The sequence below is a fragment of the Alligator mississippiensis genome, chromosome 2, assembly GCF_030867095.1.
Source record: "Alligator mississippiensis isolate rAllMis1 chromosome 2, rAllMis1, whole genome shotgun sequence".
NCBI lineage: Eukaryota > Metazoa > Chordata > Crocodylia > Alligatoridae > Alligator > Alligator mississippiensis.
This window is the reverse complement of record NC_081825.1, coordinates 102,379,704-102,407,309: the sequence shown is the minus strand read 5'-3', so window position 1 is coordinate 102,407,309 and position 27,606 is coordinate 102,379,704. Positions and strand designations below refer to the sequence as shown.

The following is a 27,606-nucleotide window of genomic DNA, read 5'->3' as shown; positions in this document are numbered from 1 at the left end:
ACCACCGGTGACGTCAAGCCGGTTCGAACACTTCAGTTCCCGGTTGCCCCACGCGTGATAAACGTGCTTTCCCAGGCGAGGCGGGGCGGAGCCAGAGTGACGCGGCAGTTTAACGTTCCAGCTCGCCCCGCCCCTTTCCTCGCGCCTGGCCCTGCCAGCTCACGCGTCTTCCCAGCCCATAGCCAACCGGGAAGCGCTCAGCGCGCAGGCGCACTCGGCTTCTGCCCCGGCCCTCCGGGAAGAGCTGTGGGAGCTTCTTTTCCCTGCCCCCGCGCCAGTTCTCGCGAGAGCTGGGAGCCGGCTCGGGTGCTGGTTGGTGGGCGCGGGTCCGGAGCGAGCCGGGACGGGGGCAGCGCGCGGGGTCTGAGCGGCGGCGGACACTGTTCCCCTTCCCTCCCTCCCTCACCCCACGCGGCCGGCCGGGAAGCGCCCTCCCCCGCGTCGGCATCATGTCCGCCGGGCAGCACGAGCCGCCGCCGCCCAAGGACGAGAGCCTGCCTCCTGCCGCGGCTCCAGCTCCGGCTCCGGCCAGCGGCGAGGCAGTGGTGGTGGGGGCCGCTCCCCTCAGCGCGGGGGCGGCCGTTGGCGTCGCCGACATGGAGGTGAGGGAGGGCACCCCCGGCCCGGCCCGACGCCGCGTGGGGCGCAGACAATAGAGCGGGAGGAGGCGCCTGGGCCGCGGCCGCGTGTGCGAGCGGAGCCGGGGGTGGGCGCGGGGGGCTGGCCGGGGGCAGGGCAGCCCCGGCGGACTGGCAGGCGGCGAGCACGTGGAAGCGGCGGGGCTGGAGCTTTGCTCCCTTGCAGCTGTGTCCTGCCGCCCTGGGAGCCCCCCCCCCCACAGCGGGGGCAGCCGCCCGGGACCCGCGTCCCCGAGCTCTTCGCCGGGAGCGTCAGCCTGGCTCAGCCGGGGTTGTGGCTCGCGATTTGGGGAAATGAGTCCATCCTGCTTCTAACGCCTGAGTCTGCCCAGCCGGCTTCAGAGGACTGGCTTGGACAGCTTTATTTGTTTATCTTTAAAGCTTCTTTAGAGGAGTGAAAGCTGGGGGGGGGAGGCAAAGGGCCACCGGAGAAGAGGTCCATGTCTTCTTGTGTGTGATGGGTGGTGCTTTGGAGTCCTTTGAAGACTTAGGGTCCTGTCTTCCAGTGGAAGCAGTGTGCTGCGTTGGCCTCAGTACCGATTTTTGTTGCCTCCTTTTGTTCCCCACCCAGTGTGCTGATCGTAGCTGTAAATGTGCTGCTCTCTTTCTCTAGCTGGACCGTTGACTGTCGCCTCAACTAAAAAGGCGTTCTTTCTGAAGCGTTAGCCTCTTTGCTTGCATGCTGTCACCCAGAGGTAGCCTTTTGAGCTAGTTAATGAAAGTGGCAGGAAATGCAAGAGAGATGAGAGCAGCTGGGGCTTTGTTTGTGCTGACACTTCTGATCTTCCTTCCTTGTTGGTGGTAGGATTTCTGAGGATGGTGGCCTTAATTGGACCAACTACATAGCTGGGATCAAGGTAGACAAGCTCTTGAGTGTAGGACACGCTTTGTGGACTATCACAGCTATTGCATCACTCATACGCCATCGTTGCCAGTGTAACTCCTGTGATGGTAGCAGTGCACAGACCGCTTGTGAACACTAAACTGTTGATGTGCATGTAGGACACAGAGAGACACAGTGATGAAATCTCCCTCCAGTAGCAGTACTTTTAGGAGATTGAGAAATATGCCATAATTAGGTAGGGGATTGAGAAACATGCCATTATGCACTGAAATGGAGCAATATGCATTTGACAATCATTATCTGTCCTTTGTATTCAAGAGAGAGTTCTGCCAAATATTAATGGAAAGAAATCTACATTCCTAAAGAAGAGTCCACTTGACTTATTTGCAAGGAGATTCAAGAATGATTTAAATTGTAATCTTGGTAAAAAAGTGCTCGGATAATTACCATGCTCTTCTGTTTTCCAAATCTTATTGCCAGGGACTTTACAGGCTCTGCTGGCCCTTTAACAAGTGGTGTTATTCTTTTAATAAGCATTTTTTTGTGAAAGATATTTCATGGTAAGTTGAACTCGTAAACAAGGGCCACAGCCCTGCAGTCCTTCTCACTGTTAAGCAAGGTTGTCGCGTATCAGATCAGTCCAGTCTGGATAGGCAGGATGCTCTAGCAGGGCTAAAGGGACTGAGGACCACTGTGTTAATGCACTGATTTCTAAACTGGAACTGCACCTTTCATATTTGGGTATGCTCTTGTGCTTTGTCCTTTCACACAGTGACCATGCTTTCTCGCTCTCTCTCTGGTTTTTTTTGTCTATTCTATTCGGGGTTTTTTTCCTTGTTAATTGTTTTTGCATGTGTTCTCCTTTGTTTTAGCATATCTTTTCTGCTCCCAGCTGCTGTCAGGGAATTAATTCAGCTAACTTTTCATGTGGGTCACCTAAACAGATGGGTGATGAGACACCTGGAGAGTTTCTATTTACTCTCTTTACAGACTACCCTGAAAAAAAGAGTAAGATGCAGCTTCAGCACAAATAGTCTAGAGCAGGACTTTGCCTGTAATGTTACAGCACATATTGTTTCTGGTGTGAGGATCCAAAGCAGAGTGAAGTTTATAAATGCTTGGTAAAGAAGTAAAAATGTGATATTGATAGTAGAGTTGAAAGGTGGTTACTGATGCGGAGTAAGGACCAAATAAATCCCAGTTTGACTGGGTAATCAAAGAAAAGGATCCTTCTAAAGGATAAAGGGGAGTAGAAAGCAAATTAATATATAGATAGAATTTGTCAGTAGAAAAACAATCTAGTCATCATCTCTACCAAAATTGGTTTGGTACAAAAAACCAAACAGCTATGTTTTTCAAACCTGTCACCCTGCCCTTAGGAGTAAACTGAATATTAAAAATCTACAACCTGGGTAAGTAAATCTTTTAATGTGTCAAGATTTGAAAGAGAGAAGTCATCCACTACGGGTAGAAAATGTGTGCAGAAAATAATTTCTGAATAAGGCTGAGTCATTTTTTTCACAAAGTTACAACTTTAATTTGCCTCTTCCCCCTTTTAGGAAACTTTTGATGATGCATCGCCAGGAAAACAGAAAGAAATTCAAGAATTGGATCCCACATATGAAGAGAAAATGGTATGTAACTTTGGATATGTATACAGTATGTTACTGGTGGCCAGTAGTGATGCAGTTACTTAAAATGAAAAAAAAAATGTTACTGATCTGCACTTTGAGGCCCTTTCACTTGATTCCTGGCACTTTGACCAGGTATTTCTGGGAGAAAATGAGATTACCAGGTTCTTTCCCTGTCACATTTTGTACTTCATCGTTTGCCAGTTCTTTTTCTTGGCAGTGTCATATGTGGGTAGAAATCCTAGAAGCTTCTACAATATTTAGTAAAGTGAAAAGTAGTTTTAGGATTTCTGGGATTTCATGTATATGGGAAGAGTCAAGTTCTGAGCGCACAGCATTTGTTCTAATGTTGAAAGTGCAGTAGTAGTGAAAAATCCAACTCTAGCTAGGAGGAGGTATTTAATATGTTACCTTCTACCTGATTCAGAAACTGTGCCAAGGTCTCCAGGGAAAAGGTTTCTAGGGGATTAGAGACCCCTGAGAGTAAGAAAATAGATACACATCCTCTAAATTAGAAAGTTCCAACTGACTTAATGTAGAGTTTATTAGTATAGTATCTTAAATTAAAAGCCCATAAAATTAATGGGATCTTTTTGGTATGTGGGATAAATTGAAGTCGGATAACCACATCCTTCATTTTTCTGAGTGAAGAAAAGTTTGCTTGTCCTGTATTTGAAGTACCAAAGCAGTCATTTTACATGTTAAATGCAGATTACTTCTATTGGGAGGAAAGATGGGGAGAAGCTGTTTGATAAAGGCTCTACCTATGTAGGTGGTTAAAGTCCTTTGTATTTGCCTTGTTCTCCTGAAGTGGCATGATTTCAGAGGACTAAATACAAAACCAGGAGGCAGGAAAGTGAGTTTATAATCATTGCTGTCACTGATTCCCAAGTTGTGATGGGCTAGCAATTTAACCCCAGGGCTTGCAAAATGTACCAGACACCAAAAGGTAATAGAATTGATGCGAGTTCTAGCAGCAACTCAAATGGGAAGCCTTGTTCTTCTTTCTTGTCTGCATAAGCTGTAGAAGGATTGTTATTAGTTTAGTGAATAACGTTTAGTCATGCTCTGGCTATGAGGTATCCTAGATTCATAGATGTTAGGGTTGGAAGGGACCTCAATAGATCATTGAGTCCACCCCCTGCATAGGCAGGAAAGAGTGCTGGGTTTAGATGACCCCAGCTAGATGCCTATCTAACCTCCTCTTGAAGATCCCCAGGGTAGGGGAGAGCACCACCTCCCTTGGGAGCCCATTCCAGACTTTGGCCACTCGAACTGGGAAGAAGTTCTTCCTAATGTCTAGTCTAAATCTGCTCTCTGTTAGCTTGTGGCCATTATTTCTTGTAACCCCCAGGGGCGCCTTGGTGAGTAAAGCCTCACCAATTCCCTTCTGTGCTCCTGTGATGAACTTATAGGCAGCTACAAGGTTACCTCTCAACCTTCTCTTGCGGAAGCTGAAGAGGTCCAGGTGCCCTAGTCTTTCCTCATAGGGCTTGGCCTGCAAGCCCTTAACCATACGAGTGGCCCTTCTCTGGACCCTCTCCAGGTTATCCACATCCCTCTTGAAGTGCAGCGCCCAAAATTGCATGTAGTATTCCAACTGTGGTCTGACCAGCACCTGATAGAGGGGAATTATCACCTCCTTGGTTCTGTTTGTCATGCATCTGCTGATGCACGATAAAGTGCCATTAGCTTTTCTGATGGCTTCGTCACACTGCCGACTCATGTTCATCTTGGAGTCCACTAGGACTCCAAGACCCCTTTCCGCTTCCGTGCCACCAAGCAGGTCATTTCCTAGGCAGTAGGTATGCTGGACATTTTTCCTCCCTAGGTGCAGCACTTTGCATTTCTCCTTGTTAAATCGCATTCTGTTGTTTTCTGCCCATTTGTCCAACCTGCCCAGGTCTGCCTGTAGTTGTTCCCTGCCCTCTGGTGTGTCCACTTCTCCCCACAGTTTTGTATCATCTGCAAACTTGGACAGAGTACACTTCACTCCCTCGTCCAAGTTGCTGATGAAGACATTGAAGAGTATCGGTCCAAGGACCGAGCCCTGCGGGACCCCACTGCCCACACCCTTCCAGGTCGATACCGACCCATCCGCTATGACTCTCTGGGTACGACCCTCTAGCCAATTCGCCACCCACCGGACCGTGTAGTCATCCAAGTCACAGCCTCTTAACTTGTTCACCAGTATGGTGTGGGATACTGTATAGAAGGCCTTCCTGAAGTCTAAGTAAATGATGTCAACCCCTACTCCTATGTCCAGGTGTTTTGTAACCTGGTCATAACCTGGTATCAGCAATTTTAAGGTGGTCTAATGCAGTGGTTCTCAGTCTTTTTGTACCAGGACCCATTTGTAAACATTGATAGCCAGTCCTGACCTAGATGGGATTGCCAGTAAATAGTTTAAGTAGAAAACAGCTCCCTGGCCCTGCTGGTGCCCCTCACTTCCAGCCTGTAGTGTGTGGACCCACAGCAGACACATGGCTGCAGCCTGGCTGGACTGGCACAGGCAGGAGCCACCTCCTGTGGCCCAGCAGGCGGGACTGGGCATGGGAAGGCAGAACAGGGTGGTGAGACTTGTTGCTGCCACTGCCACCAGAATCCCCACACCAGTTATGTTGCCATTAGCATGTGAAGTAACGGACAGGGGTGGGGCCTGCGCTGCCCTCACTTTCTCTTGCTGCTAGCTGCTCATGCTCCAGGCTGTGGTTCTACCCTGCCACCATGACCCAGTTGTTCCCACTGTTCCCCTCAGGCCACGGCTCTTTCCCAGAGAGGAGGTAGGGTGGCAGAAAGTGTTGCCTGTGCCCCTCTCCCCCACCTCCCTGACATTTCTTCTATGCTTCTCCTAGACTTAGCTGTGGGAGCTACTCTCCATGCTGCCCAGTTGCCATGTGCATGCACCGTGCACATGGCCGCCCCCCCCCCCAGTCACCAGTGATCTGGGTTTTCCGTTTCCCACAGAAAAACAGAAAACCACAGATTCCCTGCTTTATTGGAGAAAACACAGATTTCCCTTTTTAGCAGAGAAATCCATGGATTCTCCACTTTTGCAAAGAGCTCTTGCAGGCGGGGCCTCAGCCTTTGAGTCATGCAAGGCTGGGCTCAGACTCAGGCTCCCCTTTAGCCTGTGGAGCTTGGGGGTTATAGGGCGGGGTGGCTGGGGTGCCCCTCACCTCAGCATGCTCCCAGAAGCAGGGCCAGGGTGTGAGAGCAGGGGTGCCCCTCTGTGGACCGCACACGTGCAGGCCTACCTGGGGGTTTGCGCATGGCAGCCTCCACTGTACCCAACAGTGCCTTCCTGCGGCTGGCCGCACGGCTTTGCGGGTAAGCGGGGTGTGGTGGCAGCTGCCGCATATGGGCCACACGTGTACTGCGTGGTTGGCGGGGAGGCTCACCAGTGGTGGCTGCCACTGCACCGCCATTTGTGCGCCACAGCCATCCGCACAGCTCCGTGGGCATGGCTCTGCGGCGGTGTGAGATGATGGCTGCAGTGGCTATGTGCTGGGTGGGGGAGGGCTCATACACCATAGTTGCCACTGCTGTTATTTGCCTGTGGAACTGTGCAGCTGGCCGTGGGGCACAAGCAGTGGTGTGGTGGCAGCTGCTGTGTGTGAGCCCCACCGTCCATGGGCATAGCTCTGAAGACAAGCGGCAGTGGTGGTGCGACGTGGTGGTGGCTACTGTATGTGAAACCTCCCTGCCCCTGTCGACCAGTTAGGCAGTATGCAGCCGCCACCACCACCATCCCATGCTGCTGCTACCGCTCGTCTAAGGAGCCGTGCCCATGGATAGGGGGGCTGGCGTGTAGCAGCCATGGCTGCCACTACACTGCCACTCTTGTCCCACGGCCGGCCGCACAGCTCTGTGGGCACGGCTCCACAGGCAAGCAGCCATGATGGTGACCGCCATATGTGAGCTCCCCCTGCTCCCATGCCCCAGCTGGCATGCAGCTGCCACAGCCACCACCCTGCACTGCCATGGAGCTGTGCCCATGGAGCCATTCAGCTGGTTACGGGGCACAAGTGACAGTGCACTTGAGCCTCCTGCTCCCTCCCCTGCTGGCCAGGCAGCACATGTGCAGCTTGCACGTGGTGGCTGCCTCCGTGGCCACATTGCTTCGCCCACAAAGCCATATAGCCAGCCACGGGAAGGCAGTGCAAGGCACAGTGGCAGAGTTGTGGTGGTGGCCACTGTGTGCAAACTCCCCCATCAGGCTGGCTGCTGTGTGTGCAACCTGCAGAGGGACACCCCTGCCCTCAGCTCCTGGCCCTGCTCCTGGGAGCGGGCACAGGGGCACGCTCCCCCCACCCTTCCCCTGTTCTTGATCTGCTGCCGTGCGCCCCGTGTCCCCCTCCCCCCCCCGCTTACCTGCTGGGGTGGATGACAGTGTTTGTGCTTGCAAGTGTGATCCCTGCTGATCACTGTCCTCTTGCTCCTCCCAGCCGCAAGTAGCCCCTTCATGATTTGCCACATTTTTTTCCTTTAAAGGAGAATCCATTTTTATGATTTGTTGATCCATTTTTTAAAATTTGTTCATGACCCTTTCATATACTTTTGCAACTCCTGGGTTGAGAAACACTGGTCCTAGTGGCTGGACAGGAAAAGCAACTTATCTTCTACTGGGTATTGTGGATAAGGGATGGGGTCCTCCTTTCTACCCACCGTGTTTTCTTTCCTATTTATTGTTCCTACTAATTTTGAAAGTGACTATATGCTAGCTTTACATTTGGGGAAGAGTGAACCTGATGTGAATCTTGTCAGTTCACTGATGTCTATGAATTTGAATCACCAGCCTTAAAAATTAACTGGTCTTTATGTTCTGCTGCTTCCTGGTAAAGCAATGGGCTTCAGTGGTACTCTAGTTGTCTTCACAAGTCTGAAACAAACACCATTCTGATTAGTTACCTACACAAGAGGCTTAGGTTTGTTGACGATGTTCAAGCAGTGAGTTATATTTATATATAACTAGTCCTTGTCCCCATCTATATAAAGAGGTGATACTTGCTAATCTGAGGAATAGTTAGGCAGTTAATATTTTTGTCGTGCACAGAAAATGTTGACTATAATTTATGCTTTCAGCATTCAAAGTCACAAAAAATTCTAATTAACTTTAAAATTTTATAATCGCAGAATTAATGCAATGCAGCTGGTTCTCTCGTGTCTTTGAGTTTTCATTCAACTAGTTAAACAATCAGTTAAAGCCAAAGAGGTAGGTATTCTTATTTGAATAGCTGAATAGATTAAGGTCCCAAACTATTCTTCAGCAACTGTACTGTCAGCTTTGGAAAGGCATAATCTGTGACTTTCGGTTATCATGGTTGCCCTTCTAAATAACTTTAAAAAAATGCCCATGTTATCTAGGCAGGAAGATTTATTCTAGGGTTTGTAGCACATCTGTTGTCAGTCAGTTGGGGCACAATTAAATTTGACTCTTGTGAACAGTGTAGCTAGAATGTTTCAGGCAGCAGTGTGTATAGGATTAACTATTTGTCCATTTTGCATGCATAAAGCACCTCTCCATACTGACCCCCTCTTAATATATAATATGATAGAACTGGTTCTCTGGAGCAGTTTGAGCCATATTGAGATAATGTGGCTATTTTAATAGGCTGGACTTCGTTCCTTTTTAGTAAGTGAGCTGATTTCCTGTTGTTATATAAATTGCTAACTGCTGTGATGTGGCAGCTACTAAGATGTCAGATGCCTTATTATTGTAGTTGTTACTTAAAGAAAAGGTAGCATTGCTTTTAACCTGTCGGCCCTGCAGACTTAGTCCTCACTTTGTTCAGATTTTGGAAGACAGACGTGCGGCTCCACATGTAGACTGTTTTAAAGGAAATACAAACCTTTAGACACATTGGGTGCAACAGTCTGTAATATTTCCTCCCATACACTCTGTATAGTAGACACAACTACTTATCTAAGGATCCCTGACTCAAAGTTAGGTTTCGGTTAGATGGGTGACTGGCTGTGGTCTAAACTTACATAAGTTAGCCTTGTTGGGACACAGTGGGCATGTCTGCATGAGATGCTTAACTGCACAATAGCGTAGTTTACTGTGTAGTAAAAACCCCTAATCACAAGTAAATTTGATACCTGCAAATGCAGATATGAAATTTACACATGATTAGTTAATGAGCAGTAATGCACATGTAGATGCAACCTGGGAGCAAATTTGCTCCTAGGTCAGCCCTGTCACTAGGAGGCTGGCCTCAGGCTAGCCCCAGGGCTCTGGGCTGGGAGCATCTCCTGCCCCAAGGCTGGTTTGCCTCTATAGCAGCCTCTGTCTCAGGCCTTTAAAAGCATGCAGGCATTTTGAGCTATGGGGCATACCAGCAAGGAGCCTGAGGCCACTCTAGGCCCCTGCGTCCTACTGGGCCGGCGGCAGGCCAGGTGTCCCAGCCTGCCTGCACCCTGGCATCTCTGCCTGGCACTGTAGTGCTGCGTTGCTAACAAGTCTGCAGGCTGCTGCAAGTTCCAGCCAGGCCTGCCAACCCCCAGGCCCAGCTACAGGCAGCTTCTGGGGCACGATCCACCTGCCTGCAGCCCACTCCAAGCAGCTGGCTCTGAGCTTGCAGGTGCTGTGGGGCATTGCCTCTGCTGTGCAGCTGCTAGTCCCATGCCAGGCCTCTGTGCTGGGTGCTGCAGGTACCTGCTCAGGTTTGGCAGCACAGGGACAGCTGTGCAGCGGCTCAGAGAGCTGTTGTGGGATCCATAATGATCATGTGCTTTCTGAGGTCCATGTCCACACCTGTGCCAGCTACCTGGGGCCCCAGCTGGTTGCAGAAGGAGACTGGTGGCCTTGTGGTACTGTGGGGTGAGGCAGAGGTGTATTGCCATTTCCAGTGGGGCAGGCACTCCAATGCCCATGTCTATGAGGGGCTGTCAGCCTGGATTCGGGAGTGTGGACACAACCAGTTGGTATGACAGTGTTGAATAAAGGTGAAGGCCTTGCAGGCACGGTGGGTGGCCATCACTGACTGCAAGTGTCAGTTGGGGAGTGCCTGTAAGTCCATGTTGTTTGTATGACAACTGATGGACATTCTTGTGCTCTGGGACCTGGGCTGCATTTGTGTTGCCTACAGCAGCATGGGCAGCCTGCCTGAGTCCCCTCCCCAGGCTGGCACCATGGTGATACATCACCAGGAGAAGGCCCCTTGAGCATCCAGCAGTCCGTCCTGCCAAGTTCCCCAAATGCATGCTCTACCAGCAGCTTGGGGAGCGCAGGCCAGTGCCAGCTGCGCCAGATCTGCAGCCCCTGCCATGAGGTGCGGCCAGCTACCAGTTGCCAGCAGTGTCAGCTTCTCCCCCCGGGGGAGGAGGCCCCACCTGGGCACCCACCTGTCGTGCCATGCCTTGCCATCTGAGGACACTGCCCGGAGTCGCACGCCGTTGCTGACAGCCAGGACCATGCAGAGTCACCATTCATGCCAGCCCTGGCCATGTGGTAAGGCCCACATTGTGGGGAGGGTACTCCCCGGCTCCTGGCCTTCCTGCACTCCCCTAGCCCTGGGTTTCTCCCCACAGCATGCAGGGAAGTGGGAGACTGCAAGACTTTATTGAGCAGCCAATGTCCCTGCAAGTATGTGGGCGTGGGCCTTGCACGCCCAGGATTGCATTGATGCCAGCGGTGATATCCTCCTCGGCAGTTCAGGGGCAGTGACATGTAGCACAGATACAGGCAGCCACAGAGGTTGCAGGGCAGCCCAGATTTGCCCTCCTGTGCCGTCGTAGCTCAGGACCCTGTGCCCAATGCGGCCAGGGCACCATGGCCATCAGCATCAGGAAGGTGTAGTGAGTCTAGCACCCTTTGGTCTGCGCAGACAGCTCCTTGCATGCCACTCGGGTTGTGCAGCTGGGGCACTCTTGGGTGGGGGTGCTGGCCCTGGGACATCTGGAGAAGACCCCTGCAGGGAAGGCTGGGGCACAGGCAGCTCCTTGTCCCAGTCATTCAGGAGCCCTGTGCCCCCTCGAGCTTGGGTGCTGTGGGTTAGGCGGCAGCACAACAGAGTGGTTGGCGTGCAGGAGGAGATGGGATGGGGCGGTGGGGTCTGGAGATGTGGCATCAGGTGCTGCCAGCAGCTTGGCCTGTCCTACCCTGGGAAGGAGGCTGGGAAGGCAGGCTGTCTGCAGCCAGCATCCAGTGGCCCACCAGCCCTAGGGGAGTGAGTGGGGATGGGTGGCTTGACCGGCGACCACGTGGGCCTGGACCTGCCTGCCCAACTTAATATGGTCCCTGGGCACCTGGGCAGTGCAGGGCCTCTGGTACAGAGCATCTTATCTCTGAACAGTTGTAAACTCACACAAACAGCTTATTTTTCATGGCTTTACCAGGCTTGCAGCTGCATGCAGGGGAGGCTGCACCTGGCAGCTGGAATGCAGCCTTAGGATAGCCACAGTCAAGGCCCTGCAGATGCGCCGGCTCTGCCAGAGGAGGACCCTGCACAGGACCCTTTTCCTGGACCTCCTGGTCACTGCATTGGAGGACCAGCTGGCAGACCCTTGGGCCTGGTGGGCGGAGGATGTTCTGCAAGGAGGCGCTAGACTGGTGTGAGGCGGCGTGGGACTGGGCAGACAGCGAGTTCTGGCCGCAGCTCCTGGCCCTGGAGCACAAGTGGGTGGAGGCCCTGCAGGAACAGAATGCCATCCTGGCCTAAGCAGTGCAGGCCACAGATGACGACCGTAGGGTGCTGGACACTGTTCTGGCACTGGCAGTTGCCTTCTTGCTGCCTGATGCCTGGCCCCCCCGACCTGTCAGCCACCCCCCATCCAGCAGCAGACCCCTGCCTGGGCGCTGAGCCAGAGCTACCTGCAGCAGGGTCAAGACCACTCGCTGGCCCTGCTGGCCTTGGATACTGCCTGCCATAGGGGGAGCCACCTGCGCTGGTGGAGCACTGGCCACCGTTGCCCCTGAGTGCAAGGCCTGTTAGCAGACTGCAGAGCCAGTCGTGCGAGGCAGCACATGCATGGCAGCGGCCCTGGGACAACATGCAGTGGCCTGGCAGGTGGTCGCTGCATTGCAGGGAGCTGAGAGGGGTGAGACAGCCATGTCAGCGCAGTGGGTCTGCAGGACCAGTGCGGCAGCCAGCAGGAGGCCAGTTTGCTGGTTGTCGCTGGCAGGGGCAGGAGCAGCCATGGTGCGGGAAGATGGAGGCAGTGAGGGTTAGAACGCTGCCTCATGCTGTCCCTGTGCTGCGCATGCTGCTCCTGGCCAGTGAAGTGGCTGGCCAGAGAGCAGCTTTCAGGGCTGCCTTTTCAAGAGGGCTGCTGGCAGCTGCAGCCAGAGCCTGGAGCTCTTCCCAGTGGTGGCAGGGGCCATTGTAGGGCCCTGGGAAGCAGGAGGAGATTAGCAGCAAATCTGCGCCCACTTCCCTGCATGTGTAGATGCCTGCCTGGTACCATTTACTCACAAGTTATTTACTTGTGAGTAAAGTGGTGCTGCAGCAAATGCATGTGTAGACGTGTCCAGTGATATTTAATACATTCAGCCAGTCATGTGACTACATGCTTGATATTTTCATGTGCTTGAAAGAATATGGATTTGAATCTGGATTGTTTAGGGGTTTTCAACCCTTTAAGGAGTGTACTCTTGGTGGTAGCAGCTGGATGCAAAATAGGGGGCGTGGCGGCGGCTGGGAATGGGTGGGGGCGGTGGGTGGCGGTCACACATGCTGCTCTGTGGGCTGCTGACAACAGGCCTCACACCTGGCCAATCACGCCACCTGTTGGCAGTCTGCGGAGCCGCATGTGTGACTGGCCGCGGGAAAGCGATGCATGGCAGCGGCACGGGGTGGTGGTTGGTTCCCATAGCTGTCACAAGCTTTGTCCCCCGTGGCCCTCTGGCCGGTGCCCATGTGGCCCACAGAGGGGAGTCGATGCCTTTGCAGCCCCGACCCCTCGGCCCTGCTCCTGGGGAGTGGTGGGTGGCAATGCTTTGTCCCCACCCGCCTGCATGTACCCCTTGGCACCTGTTTAAGTACCCCCTGTTTTAAGCTATCTGTACTATAGGTTGCAGTTTTTAAAAACATAAATATATTGTAATATTGTGCACTTGTTCCTCAAGTGACTTATTTTTTCCTTATCATCAACAGCAAACAGACAGAGCAAACAGATTTGAGTATCTTCTGAAGCAGACTGAGTTATTTGCTCATTTCATTCAGCCTGCTGCTCAAAAAACTCCAACTTCACCTTTGAAAATGAAACCAGGCCGTCCACGAATAAAGAAGGATGAGAAACAGAATCTACTGTCAGTTGGCGAGTGAGTAATAGCTTTCGCACTCGTTTTATTTGCAATGTGATTATGTATTCTGTTGAAGTTTGGGAACTTCCCTTAAAAGCTAAATGATGAAGATCAATACTTTCTTTGTTTTCTGGAAGCTAGCCCTGTTTTGTGTGTGCTTATGACTTTAAAATGGAGTGTGTATTTTTTATTATACATTGTTTATAAATTAAAGTTTATTCGTAGTCCTATGAACTGAGTAATTCCAAAATACTGTTATGACATAAAATTAGAGAATGAAGCAAGAATTGGCATGTGTGCGGGGGAAATAAAATAATGGCTAGTGGTGTGAAATAATTTACAGCAGAAGTAGGCAACTTTTTCTGGCTGCAGGATGGGCAGGTACCTTACCTCGGAGATGGGCAGGCACTGGACCCAGCCAGTGTTGCTTGTCTCTGTGGTGGCATGGGGAGAGCACCTGTGAATGGCACCCCCTTTCTTTGAATGCTGCCAAAGCCCTGTATCCATGGGCTGGATCCAAAGTTTCCGTGGGTCAGATCTGGCCTGCTGACTGTAAGTTGTCAACCCCTGGTTTATGGGAATTAGGTGTGCTGAGTTTTTGTAGGTGAACCACAAAATGAACGGATTTAATTTTGCCTTTGGAAGTGATGATCTATAAAGTTGGATGTTTTTGTTGATCTTAAAAGAACCTGGTGGAAATGCTGAAGTGTTACTAGGCATGAATTAACTTTTCAAAATAGAATCTCCCACTCTTTTGAAGGTTTGTATGGGTATCCTTACCACTTGTAGACTTCATATATGGCGTTTTTCCAAACATTTCCTAACCTCGTAGTGGATCTGTGGGAGTAACAGGAAAGAGAAGGCTTGCCTTGAGCTGGTAAATTCAACTTAAAGTTTAGTTGTCAGCTTATTGTTAAAATATTTAAAAGGCTATAAAGCAACAAATGTGGACACTGAATAGTAGATGTGCTTGAAATAGGAAGTGTGGCTGTGTTCAGCATAACAGTTTACCCAGGACAGTTTTATCCAGGACACAAGTCTACAAGTTTATCCAGGACAGTTACTTATAAATGTTTCAGGGGTTTAGGTTGTAGCCGTGTTGGTCTAAGGACATAGGCAGACAAGGTTCCTTGGGTGAATTTGATATCTTTTGTTAGACCAACCCAAATAGTTGGAGAATAGTTATTAAGCAAGCTTTCGGGTTCAAAAACCCTTCATCAGGCTAAGGAAGTTTCAGCAATTGGTGTGTGCTCTTTCTGGATGGAATGAAAAGTAAAGAAGCTGGGGAGTCAGTTGCCAGACAGATTATAATGTATCAAAAATCCAGTGTCTATGTTTAGTCCATGATCTCTAGTATCCAGGAGGTTGATGAAATGGAGCTCATAGGCTTGTCTCTGGGAAGTGTTGTGTAAGTTTCCCTTGAGGATCAGGATTGAGAGATTGGAGAGAGTGGCCCTCCTGTGAGAAATGTGCCCCGACCTAGGGGGGGGGTGTTCTTCTGTACTGTAGCAGTTCTTCACGTGGTATCTGGGTGGCTCTTTCAAACATGTGATCTACCTCTCTTGGTGAGTGTCCTTGTTGGGTGAAAACCTTTTTAAGATTGGTGAGGTGGCAATCCCGGGTGTTCTCTTCAGTACAAATGCGGTGGTATCTGAGGGCTTGGCTGTATATCACAAGCTTTTTTGGTGTGTTTAGGGTGATTGCTGGTTCTGTGCAGATATGTATGTTGGTCTGTGGGTTTCTTGTAAATGTTTGTCATTCATACTGAAATTATATCTAGATTTTATTTTGGAAATCTAGTGACTTCTGAATCCATTTCTAATATTGTACTTTTTATCTTTCAGTTATCGCCATCGTAGAACAGAGCAGGAAGAAGATGAGGAGCTATTGACAGAAAGTTCCAAGGCAACTAATGTATGCACTCGATTTGAAGAATCTCCATCATGTATGTTTGTGTTTCAGTCTCACTTTTTTTTTTTTACCTGATAGTTTAATATGCCCCAAAATTCTAGATAAACTGAAGCTTAATCTCAGCCTCCCTATGGAAAATAATTTTTTTCAAGATGCTTCCAAGAAGTCATCATACTTATCTTACCAAAGGATTAAAATGACTAGCAAGAGGGAGGGCAATTGTCAGCAGGTTCCAAGACTTTTTAGAGATCCAGTTGCATTTTTCCTTTCTTGGATGCTGGGAAAAAAATTGTCCCTGGACTCATTTCATGAAGGCCTTGCTTCATAATTTTGGTCCTTTACCTCCTGCCCTTGGGAGAAGAATACTATTCTTATGTTTCTGTACTTATAGAAACATAGGGAAGTGGAGCTGGAAGGGACCTTGCAAGGTCAACTAGTCCAGCCCCTTGCTCAAGGCAGAATCATCCCTGACTAAATCATCCCAGCCAAGTGCATCTAACCTGCTTATAAAAATTTCCAAGGATGGAGATTGCGTAACTTCACTAGGTAGCCTGTTCCAAGGCTTGACAATGCCCATAGTCAGAAAGTTCCTTCTGACCTTCCTTCAACCTAAATTTCCTCTGCTGCAGTTTGAGGCCATTGCTTCTAATCGTGTCCCTTATAGCCACAGGGAAAGCCTATCTTTGTCCTCTGTTATTGCCCTTCGGGTATTTAAAGACTGTTATTGCATGCCTTCAGTCTTTTCTCTAAAGTAATAAATGACTTAGTTCTTTCAGCCTTTCTTCATAAGTCTTGCTTCCCAGGCTTGTAATCTCTGCTCTATGTTGGACTTTTTCCGTTCTGTCCACACCCTTCTTGGATGGATACGCAGTACTCCAAGGTGAGGCTTCACCAGTGCTGAATAGAGAGGATTGATTTGCAAGTGACATTCCTGTTGATACAGTCCAGAATGGTTTTGGCCTTTTTTGCAACTGGAGCACGTTGTTGGCTCATATTCATGTTATTCTCTACTGTATGTCCCAGGTCCTTCACTGCAGTACTGCAGCCTAGACAGTCATTCCCCAGTCTATATTTATCTATGCAATTATTCTCTCCCAAGCTCAGGACTTTGCACTTGTTCTTACTGAATTTCATCTGGCTTATTGCAGACTTTTTCCAGTCTATCCTGGTCATTCTGGATTCTAGCCTTGCCCTCCACACTATCTGCAACTCCACTAACTCAGTGCTGTTCACAGATTTGCTAAGTGTGCACTCTATTCCATTGTCCAAATCGTTGATGAAGACATGAATACTGGACCTAGGACATATCCTTGGAGGACCCCACTTTATACCTCATCCCAAATAGACATTAAGCCATTGAGGACTAGTTTTTGAGCACACTGTTCCAAGCAGTTTCATATCCATCATACAATTCTTTTGTCTAGTCTGTGTTTCCTTAAATTTTAAATGAAAATATTGTAGGATGTGGTGTCAGAAGCCTCCACTGCTCTTCCCACATCTTCCAAACCTGTCATCTTATTATAGAAGGAAATCATGTTTGTCAGATCTGACTTGCTCTTGGTGAATCCGTGCTGTTTGTTCCTGATCACCTGATTAAATCAGCTATTATATAAAAGCACGCAAAAGCCCTGCTGAAGCACCTGAGCTACACAGATGCTGGGTGAGCTGGGTCAAACTGACGTGATTCCTTTTCTTGTAAAGCACCGTTTTTGTTTTCTTCTAAGTCTATCAGCACCCTATATTTGCCCTTTTCCAGTCATCTGGGACCTTACCTGACCTCCGTGAGCTCTTGAAGAGGATAGCCAATGGCTCTGAAATTACTTCAGCCAATTTTTTCAGAACCCCTGGGTGTGCATCCCATTTGACTCTGCCAACTTGAAACCATCTAGCTGGTCCTTGTTAACTGCTCTACTTTTACTCCTTGCTTTTGTAGTCAAGCAAGCTTCACAAAAATCTAGCCAATTTTTTTCCCTTTGGTTTTTAATTTATGATTTTTAAGCAGTACTTTTGCAGTGCTGTTTGCTGGAGAGCTATGAATATTACCAGAAGGCTGCAAAGGCAGGTAGTATTCCACCTCAAATATTTCTCCAGTGTTTTTGTAAGAAAGTTGCAAAAATCCTTGACTTTTTTTTTTAAAGGAAACTTCTAAAATGATGCATGGAAGTTTCCTGCTTGCATTCTCATTGAACATTTCTAAAGAAAAGTAGAGTAAAAATAGTCCTCTTTCCCCTAAAAATGAAACATCCTTAGCTTCCCACTCCTTTCTGAAAGTCATTATTAAGCTGCAATTCTGCACGCTCTTCCCCACCCCTCAGAAAAAATTCCCTGTAGCAATTTTGTTTGCAGCCCTAGTTCTGTGGAATGCCATGTCCAACAAATGGAAATTAAAACCTGTTTAAGAATTATGGTTGTTTCTAGTATGTTCAGCAATGAAATAATTAATATGAACATTAATATTGTTGTTAAATTTCAGAGTTTTTTAGGTAGGGGTAAAAAGGCTCAGGTAAAAAACATGTTTTGCACGGTTGCTCTAGAGAGAGCAGGAATTTTCCTTGAAGACAGTCAAGGCACAGGACATCTGAGTGGCTGTATGCTGGCATCTACTCTGAGCTTACTGTAATGGCTACAAATGCTATAGCTGTGCTTCTTTGGGAGTTTGTTAATCCTCTCTCCATACTTCTGATCCACCCTGGGCTCAACTGTTCCATAGGCAGTTATGTAGGGGCTGTCTGCACTGCCTTTGTAGTTTTACTGCCTTTCTTTAGTTTGTGTTTTGCATCCATAAGGAGGAATGGGGCTTTCCAGTTGATGCTGTTGTTTTAGTCTGACAGACTCAGAATCACTGCATCATGTGTGTAGTATCTTACCTTTGCAGTTGGATGGAAATACCTCTGTTTAAATTGAGAATTTAGTTTCATCATGGAGAACAATCAGTTTCTGCACTACAGTGTAGGATTTCTGCTTTATTTTAATACTAGGAACTCTTGTTATGAACAGTAGACGCAGAACTTGTTTTTTCTGTTTGGTGAAGAGAAATGGGACTCTTCTGTCTTCTTCATAATTCCTCCAGAGTATTTTGAGTATTTGATAAGACCTACCAGTAGCTTTGCTGGTGGTAGCACAGTGAAACTTAACTGTAATTTAGGCCCCATCTAGGTGTTACAGGTACTGTGCAGCTAACTGGTTCATTCCTCAGTTACCTTCAGACCAGCTACATGTGTAAAGTAGCTATCACAAAATAAAAAGCTCCAACCAGCTATATAGTTAGACATCAAAATGCATATTAACTTTACAAGTTTGTTGCTATTGACCTTTAATTTGCACGTGTAGCAGGGTCTTGCCTGCTGCTGGGGGCATTGTCAGCTGACTGGGCTCCCAGCTGCAGGGATGCACCATGCCCAGTGTGAAACACCGGAGCCTTGGGGATTTCAGCTGCCATCATCTCGAAGACTCGGGGGTGTATGCACACCCACACAGGGCTCCCAGTCCCCACTGTGCCTCACTCACAGATGGGGCCAAGAGCCCCACAACTGACTGGGCTCCTGGTCCCAGCTGCATCTCGTGCAGGCAGGACCCAGAGACCCCACAACTGATGGGACTCTTGGCCTCAGCTGCCCCTCATGCTTGGAACAGATCAAGAGCCCCTGCAACTGATGAGGTGCAGACAGGACCGGGAGTCCTGTCAGTTGTGGGGCCTCGGTCATGGTTGCGTAAAGCACAGATGGGGCCAAGAGCCCCACGGTTGCAGGGCTGGGAGCCTCCTCAGCAAAGGGAGCTCCTTAATGCGGGAGCCTGCTTGCCAGTGCAGGGAGTAGCCCAAGATTGGGCAGTAGCTGCGTGGGCAATAAGCAATTGATCTAATGTGCAATCCCCAAATCGCAACTCCTGCCATGCACGTGTGGATCATGCATTAGATTCAATTGCACCTTTACTTGAACGTGTAGAACAGGCCTTAGTTCATAGATTTCATAGACGTTAGGGCTGGAAGGGACCTTGGAAGATCATCGAGTCCAGCCCCTTGCCTCAGGGGCAGGAAGTCAGCTGGGGTCATAGGATCCCAGCAAGATATAAGCATCCATATTTCTCTTGAAGGCGTTCAATGTAGATGCTTGAGCCACCTCCAGAGGCAGGCTATTCCAGAACTTGGGAGCTCGGACAGTGAAGTTCTTCCTTATGTCCAGCCTGAAACGGTCTTGTAGGAGTTTATAACTGCTAGACCTTGTTATCCCTTGGGGCGCTCTGGTGTACAATCGTTCCCCCAGATCCTGGTGGTCACCCCTGATAAACTTATAGGTGGCCATCAGATCGCCCATGAGCCTGCACTTTTCCAGGCTAAAGAGTCCCATAGCTCTCAGCCTGTTGTTGTAAGGTCTGTTTTCCTGACCTCTGATCATGCGCGTGGCTCTTCTCTGGACTCTCTCAAGCTTCTCCACATCCTTTTTGAATTGTGGAGCCCAAAACTGGACGCAGTACTCCAGCTGCAGCCTCACCAAGGCCGAGTACAAGGGGAGAATGTTGTCCTGGGATTTGCTTGAGAAGCATCTATGGATGCAAGCCAGCATTTTGCTCGCTTTACTAGCCGCAGCATCACATTGAAGGCTCATGTTCATCTTGTGGTCAGTCATGACCCCCAAGCCCCTTTCATCTGTAGTGCTAACCAGTGTAGCACTTCCAAGCCTATAAGGATGCCGCAGGTTTTTCCTCCCAAGGTGGAGAACCTTGCATTTTTCGGTGTTAAACACCATCAGGTTCTCATCCGCCCATTTCCTGAGCCTGTTAAGGTCAGCCTGGATCACCCTCCTGTCCTCAGGCATGGATGCTTTACCCCAGAGTTTGGTGTCATTGGTGAACTTGGCCAGTCTGCTTCTGACTCCAGTGTCCACATCATTAATGAAGATGTTGAACAATATGGGTCCAAGTACAGACCCTTGGGGGACCCCACCGGTCACAGGGCACCATGACAGTTGACTTCCGTCAACCACAACCCTCTGGGTCTGACCACGGAGCCAATTCCCCAGCCAGCAGATCGTGGTGGACCTGAGGCCTCAGTTGGCCAGGTTTGCCAAGAGGTGATCATGGGATACCAGATCAAAGGCTTTTTTGAAGTCAAGATATATGACGTCAATCTTCTCTCCCTTGTCTAGGTGATAGGTCACCTGGTCGTAAAAGGAAATAAGATTGGTCAAGCAAGACCTACCCGCAGCAAACCCATGCTGGCTATCTATCCCTCAGGATGTTGGCGTTTGCCAGTCCATTAAGAATGGCCTCTTTAATAATCTTTTCTAAGACCTTCCCCGGGATAGAGGTCAGGCTGATGGGCCTAGATTTTGCCAGGTCTACTTTCCTCCCTTTCTTGAAGATAGGCACCACAGTGGCCTTCTTCCAATCTTCAGGCACTAGTTTTTTCTGTTCGGATGGCTTCAGACAACAGTTGGGATGAAATTGGTTGATTAGGTATCTGTAGATTTTATGTTGCAAAATAGTTTTTAGTGGTGAAGCTTTGTCTTTCAAGTTATGCTTATATGAGGTATCAGTGTAATTTGACTTGCTGTAGATTTAATCTCTGTCTACTCATAAATTGTAAGAAGACATTGTACTATACTTTAGCCTGATACTGCTTAGTGTTTTATCTTAGTTTTGAGTCTTGAATTGTGATTAGTTAGATTAGAATTTGGATACATTTCATGATGCTGATGGAAACGATACTGCTTTAGGAGCAACCTGGTTTTTCACTCTAAGCTCATACTGTATGCCTGCCCTGCTATTTGAGGTTGATCACGAGTCATTCTCCACTAGTCTGAGCTCATGCGAGTCCCTCCCCCTCCCTTCCCTGCCCATATCCTCCTACCACAAAATTCATGTAGTTTCTTGTTCTGGTGACAAAGCCCTTCTAGGAATTGGTCAGTAAAGGGCTAGCTGTTCCTTCTGTGCTTGAGACTCTGTATTTATTGGCAATGTGGTGCAGAAAGGGTGATGTTGGGAGCAGGAATTCATGGTTTCTTGCTGGAATACTTTCTATGCTTGTGGCCTGCAGTGCCTGGGTGAGCTCTTAACATGCTGCAGATAGGATCTGCCACCTGGTTTGCCCCTGAAGTTGGACAGTTTCCAGGATCAGGCTGGACTGCCAGGATGTGCAGGAAACTTAAGGATTTTCAGTGTAGTCAGTTGATGGGTTAAACGGCTTGGGTAGTTAAAAGGTCAACCCTAACTAGCAGTGTAAATATAATCAAGGAAGCCAAGTGTGATAAATGATGCAACCTGTGATGGGGCCATGCTTGGATTACCTATTGAAAGATACTGCTTTAGTGTCCTCCTACCGTTAGATGATCACAGTGTCAGTTAGCAATAAGGGGTGCTGCAAAGGCTTCAGATACGTTTTAACAGATCTTTTTAATCAGCTTTTGTACACTTTTTCAGATGTAAAATGGGGCAAGCTTCGTGATTATCAGGTCCGAGGACTGAACTGGCTCATCTCGTTGTATGAGAATGGCATCAATGGTATTCTAGCAGATGAAATGGTACGTAGGTCTTTATGACGAGGGAACATGAAAGCAAGAGACATTATGTAATTTTTGGCTTATTTCAACCACCGCTTCAGACTTTTTCAAAATACTAAGTGCCAGTGTGATTTACTGCGTTTGAATTATTATTATTATTATTTTTTTTTAAGATTGTAGTTAAGGCAAAATCATAACACATCTTTGTTAAAGCTACATGGGTAACATTACTCTAAAAGCTGTCAGTCCAAATGAACTATGCTAGCAAGCCTTTATGGAATTGAATTGCTCTGATGTGCTTACCTGACTGAAGGAAATCCAGGCTAAAAAAAAGTTTGTCACAACAGTGCACTTTTTTTTAAAGCTGCAACTATTTTAGTTGGGACAATGTTAATAATAAAGCAGCTATGGCAAAGAGCTTTGCAGAACTAAGAAATTTCCTGCGAAAAAAATGTCAGTATTTACATAGTCAGAAAGTACTGCTAAAAGCCTCATTCACTCACCATTGCCACGTCAGGGAACTGGAAGTGAATCATTACCACAGGACCCTCTTTGCTTCCTTTTTTTAAAATGTTCCTATCCCCAAAGATGGAGAGTGGAGGAAAAAGAGAACAGATTTGGATAAATCTCTCCCATGCCAAGTGAAACTGATAGCCTGGAGATTTATGAGACTTCTGTCCACTCAGTGGTTGCCTTTAGCTGTTTTAAAGGAAATTAAACCAGAATAACAAAATTCTCATTGCAGTTCTTTGTGTTCTTATGTGGTTTATGGGCATTTCTTTGCAATTGATTTTAAATTAGACATTCAGAATTTAACAGTTTATAGCACGTGTAGAACAGGATCCTTCAGCTTAGGATAGTAGGATCAAGCAATGAGTGGGGGTGGTGATCAGGTGGGAGCCCCTTCCTGGCCACCAGTTGAACAGCCCTGGTGTGGTGTATCTTGGAAAATTCTCATTGGGAGATGTGGGAAAAAAAAAAATTTCAAAACCCTTTTTCTTTGAATTTACCGTTTGAGTTTGCTTAGGGTACTTCTTAAAGACCATTCAAAATTAACAAATTTTAACCTCCCTTAACAGGGTCTTGGGAAGACGCTGCAAACAATTTCTCTTCTTGGGTATATGAAACACTACAGAAATATTCCAGGTCCTCACATGGTATTAGTTCCTAAATCCACTTTACACAACTGGATGAGTGAGTTCAAAAGATGGGTTCCAACACTTCGAGCAGTATGTTTGATAGGCGACAAAGACCAAAGAGTAAGTTTGCATGTTCTGCTTCTTATTTTTATTTTCTTGTTGGTATTGTCATTCATGGTGGACTCAGACTAACAGTTTTTCCATCCTTCATGCTTTCTATAGAGTAAGCAGCTATATGGTTCCAGAAATTGGTCTTACAGCAATACCATTTATATGTCATGAACTTTTGGATAGTGGTATAAGAATGGCTTTGATTTCTTTCACTTCAACACTTCCTGGACTTGAGGTCCATCTGCTGATTTGTCATTTTGCTGTCTCAAATTCCTGTTTAAATGTTGGCGCTCTGATTGTGTTGAGGGGATCTGCCACAAGCCTTCAGAAACTGATAGTATTTTTAAAGAGAGTGAAATTCTTTGGGTCAAACTTACGTTGAATGTGTAAAGCAGTAGTTTGGAAAGCAACACAAGCTCTGGTTTTTGGGTTTTGTTTTTTTTTACTGATCTTTGGCATTGCTTATAAAATTGGGTTGTAGCTTTTTACAAGTGTGGAATCTTCCTTCACGCAAATTTTTCACTGCTCTGACACTAATTCTGTTGGTTCAAAGTGTGGTCTTAATCTAAAGGTGACTAAAATGGTGCCCCTCTCTTTGTTTAAGAAGTCTGTTCCCTTTTCTTGTCCTTGTCTAAGCAAAATGCAGTGTTGTCCACCTTAATGTGGACAAACATTTTGTTCAGGTTGTTCTCTTAGAAAACAACAAAACCTGGGTTTGTTCAATATTTTTATTAATACTGCAGAAAAAAACGGGTGTATTAGAAAGTGCAAAGATTAAATATAAAGGTGCATCTATTAAATTATTTACTAATATCCAGTCAATTATAGTTGTGCAATCCCATTAGAGAAAATAGAATATAATGCGTGTAACTGGAGTATTAGTTTGCCCTGCAGCATTTTTAGTACATGGGATGGGTGTGTGGAGAAAACACGCAGATTGATTTGCAGAATTATCAGGGCTACTAGTTTAACAGAATCATACAAGTAATAAATTCAGTCTGGAAATGGTTGAATCACAGCCATGATAGTCCAAAATAGTAGTTTCAGACTTGTTCCTTAGTGTCTGCAGATTCCTTTACATATGTAATTCTTTTTCTCTTTTCTCTCTCCTTGTTCAGTTGAGTCAAAGTCTTGATACCTACACATTTTTTTTTTTTTTTTTAATATGAATTCTTCCATTGCATTCCCAAGATGAGAGCACTCTGTACCTCAGTTTCTGTTAATTGGCATAAGTCACACCTGGGGTTTAACTATTTAAAATCAAATAATCCCAATGTGCTCCAAGAGCAGTTCAAATACTTGTGTTTTTTAATTTTATAGTTTAACCATTCAGAAACTAAATGTACTTAGCTTACCTCAGTTTTTACAGTAAGGGATTTTTTTTCTATTTTCCCCAAGCCTTTTGTCATCCTTACTTTAAAAAAAGAGAGAGAGAGAGTGTGGTTCAGTTGATTCCAAAGACTAGAGTGGATGTCCATTATATTGAGGCTGTAATGATATTATTTTTAGCTGCTAATTCAACAACAACTTTGTTCTAAACATTAGGCATACATTTTTGTTTGTATCTATTAGCGTGAGGTTTTGTTTCTTGTTTGGGACTTTTTTATTATAAAAATGATAATTATCAGGAATTAACTTCCATTATTTTCTTTTCTATCCAGGCTGCCTTTGTCCGTGATGTATTGTTACCAGGAGAATGGGATGTCTGTGTTACATCTTATGAAATGCTTATTAAAGAGAAATCTGTCTTCAAAAAATTTAACTGGAGATACTTGGTTATAGATGAAGCCCACAGGATCAAAAATGAAAAGTCAAAGGTAATTTAGACTTAAGTTAAAGCAGATGTGAATGGATTTCATCAGCACTTTTATAATGTATTCTGTTAATAACTGTCCTGTTATTTCAGTTGTCAGAAATTGTGAGAGAATTTAAGACTACAAATCGACTGCTATTAACTGGAACTCCACTTCAGAACAACTTACATGAACTCTGGGCACTTCTAAACTTCCTTTTGCCAGATGTTTTTAACTCATCTGAAGTAAGTCTTATTTTTTTCGTCCTTCCTTTAACAAAGTTGAACTAAGGAAGTGCAACTGTCCTTTTTTTGAAAGCTATAATAGGTGGAGCAAATTGTCCTGTATAATGTCCCCTGAGCAGGCTGTTTTAAAGTGCGCTGTGCATGTAATGGACATAATGCAGGTTAGCAACTTGGTGAAACTCCGAAAGACTAAATAACATGTTGAACTGCTAGTTCAGCTGTAAAATGTTCATTCCAGAAGGCATGTTTGAATTAACCTGTCATGTTTTAAGCTTAATTTGAGAGAGATCTTTCCTGCAGACTTGTCTCTTTTAAAGCTTCTGCTAAACTGATACTTCTGGATAGAAACATCATTCAGTGGCATGTTATATGTTGACTGGTGACTTTTAACCAGGTGCCATGGCACCTTGTAGTGCCTTGAAATGCTTTCAAGGGTGCTGCAGGGTCCCATGCGATGATGGCACCTTTATTTTGTGAAAAACATTTGCATAGCCAAACCTAGAAATTTCAAATAGAAATCCATACTGTTGAAAACATTTTGACCTGCTGTGGTCTTTCTCAGTTCTTTGCAACAGAAGACTTGCTCTTATTTTTTCTTTAGTCAAAAAAACAAATGAAAATTAAGAGCTGGTATTTTCTGAAAGAAACCTTGGCTGCGTCCAGATGAGCGTGGCTGTGTGGTATGCACATTCAGCTGTTCTCCATGCTGCAAGGGAGCAGTACGGTTTTTTATTTTGGGGGTTGTTTTTTTTTAAACTCCTGGATGTTGAGGGGTCAAAAAAACCTGTGCAAAAAAAAAAAAAGTGGAGCGGCGCACATGGGGGCAGTGCGCACTCCTCAAAACCACAGTCTGGGTGGCTGAGCCATGTTCCAGCTGCCAGCCAGGCTCCAAGTGGGAGGATCTCCAATGCTGCAGGCCCAGGAAGCCCTTTGGGCCCCAGGTAAGGCTGCTGGGGCCAGTCCAGTGCTGGCCCCAGCTTCTCCTACCCCACCTGGCATAAGCTACCACATGCCAGAGGGTGCATAGCACAGGTATTCCCCAGGGCCAACTAGCAGCAGCACAAGCTGCTCCTTGTTGTTCCCAGGGAATCAAATGTCCATGCTTGTGTGGATGTTGCTCTTGAATCTAACAAGGTTAAGGACCACTGTTGTAGGTAAAGCTGGAAGGTAAGTTGTAATACTGTAATAATACTGTAGTATTGTAATACTGGAAGATAAGTTGTTACTTGGGTTGGTATAAGCACTTTTTTAATGGTGAGATATTTTGTTTGTTGCCATAAATTAACTTTGTTTTCTAGGTACAATGAAGCAATTCTTATATATATCAAATTTTTTTTTTCCCATATAGGACTTTGATTCATGGTTTGATACAAACAACTGTCTTGGAGATCAAAAACTAGTAGAGCGTCTCCATATGGTAAGCCTATTCTATTTTAGTATAAGTGGCATATCCATATAACTAAGGTAGTCTAGATTAATGTCTAACTTGAAATATTTTGTGATTTTTTTTTTTAATGTACAATCAATGTTCTGTAATGAAAAATGTTAGTAGAAAATACAATTTTCTATCAATAGCTTCAATAGGAATATTCAGTCAGCACTAGTCATGCAAGTTTATCAGACACTGGAAAATGAAACTTATTGTTAGCAAAATGAAACAGGTTAATCTAAATTTTTGTTCAAGTTGAATCAAATACACTGAAAGTACTACAAATTGTATCTTTAAGAAGGGAGCTTGAAATGAAAGTAGAAGTTTGAGGAGGGCTGGCACAGCCATCTGGATTGGCAGAGAACTCTTGCCAGTATACTGGTGGGAAGAAAGGTGGAGCGGTACTTTTGGGATGCTATGTTTATCACATCGTGGCTGGTGCTTGACACTGATCATTTTCCCCATCTAAAAACTTTTCACATCTACATTGGCATTTTACTCTTTGAAACATTTTCATGCAGCATGGCCATCTCTAGTTTCCTGCTGTGTGTCAAGAAAGGCACGATGATATTTTCTCCCTTTTAAAAGTGGCACATAGCTTTGAGATAGTTGGGATGAATCTTTGAGCCCTTAGAGAAAATTCAAGTACGTTCTCTTGGAAAATGAGTGGTCTATATTTATCAGTTTTGTTTTTTTTCAGAGGACCTGGTGCCATGTTTCAGATTGTCATGAGGGGGGAAAAAAATACCAGGAGTGTGAATGGATTAGCTTCCATAAATATATTCTGAGAGTCAACTACTAGGTTGGGATCTCTATGAAACTAAGAGTGAAAGTTGCATTTCTTTCCTTAATTGAAACTCAGCCTCAAAATTCAATCTTTCCCAGGTGCTGCGGCCTTTCCTTTTACGTCGTATAAAGGCTGATGTGGAAAAGAGTTTGCCTCCCAAGAAGGAAGTTAAGATTTATGTTGGTCTCAGCAAGATGCAACGGGAATGGTAATCTAGACACTTACTTGTATTACTGTTAAAATTTGGAAATCTACTTCTATAGAAAAAAGCTGCAATTTTTTGTAGATCTTGTTATAATTTTCTGATACATTTCATTATTCCCAGCTAGCCATGT

At 46.4% G+C, this 27,606-nt stretch overlaps 1 protein-coding gene across 1 annotated transcript in view; it reads left to right on the top strand.

Annotated features, from left to right (window-relative positions):
* The first annotated feature begins 246 nt into the window (after window positions 1-246).
* SMARCA5 (SWI/SNF related, matrix associated, actin dependent regulator of chromatin, subfamily a, member 5) overlaps window positions 247-27,606 on the top strand; it is a 44,739-nt gene continuing 17,379 nt past the window's right edge. Inside the window, exons 1-10 of the mRNA XM_006275639.4 lie at window positions 247-602; window positions 3,042-3,116; window positions 13,211-13,377; window positions 15,204-15,304; window positions 21,688-21,788; window positions 22,847-23,026; window positions 24,679-24,834; window positions 24,924-25,055; window positions 26,404-26,472; window positions 27,370-27,479. Of these exons, the coding sequence (XP_006275701.2) occupies window positions 450-602; window positions 3,042-3,116; window positions 13,211-13,377; window positions 15,204-15,304; window positions 21,688-21,788; window positions 22,847-23,026; window positions 24,679-24,834; window positions 24,924-25,055; window positions 26,404-26,472; window positions 27,370-27,479 (1,244 nt within the window). The 5' untranslated portion in view covers window positions 247-449. The remainder of the gene's footprint in view (window positions 603-3,041; window positions 3,117-13,210; window positions 13,378-15,203; window positions 15,305-21,687; window positions 21,789-22,846; window positions 23,027-24,678; window positions 24,835-24,923; window positions 25,056-26,403; window positions 26,473-27,369; window positions 27,480-27,606) is intronic.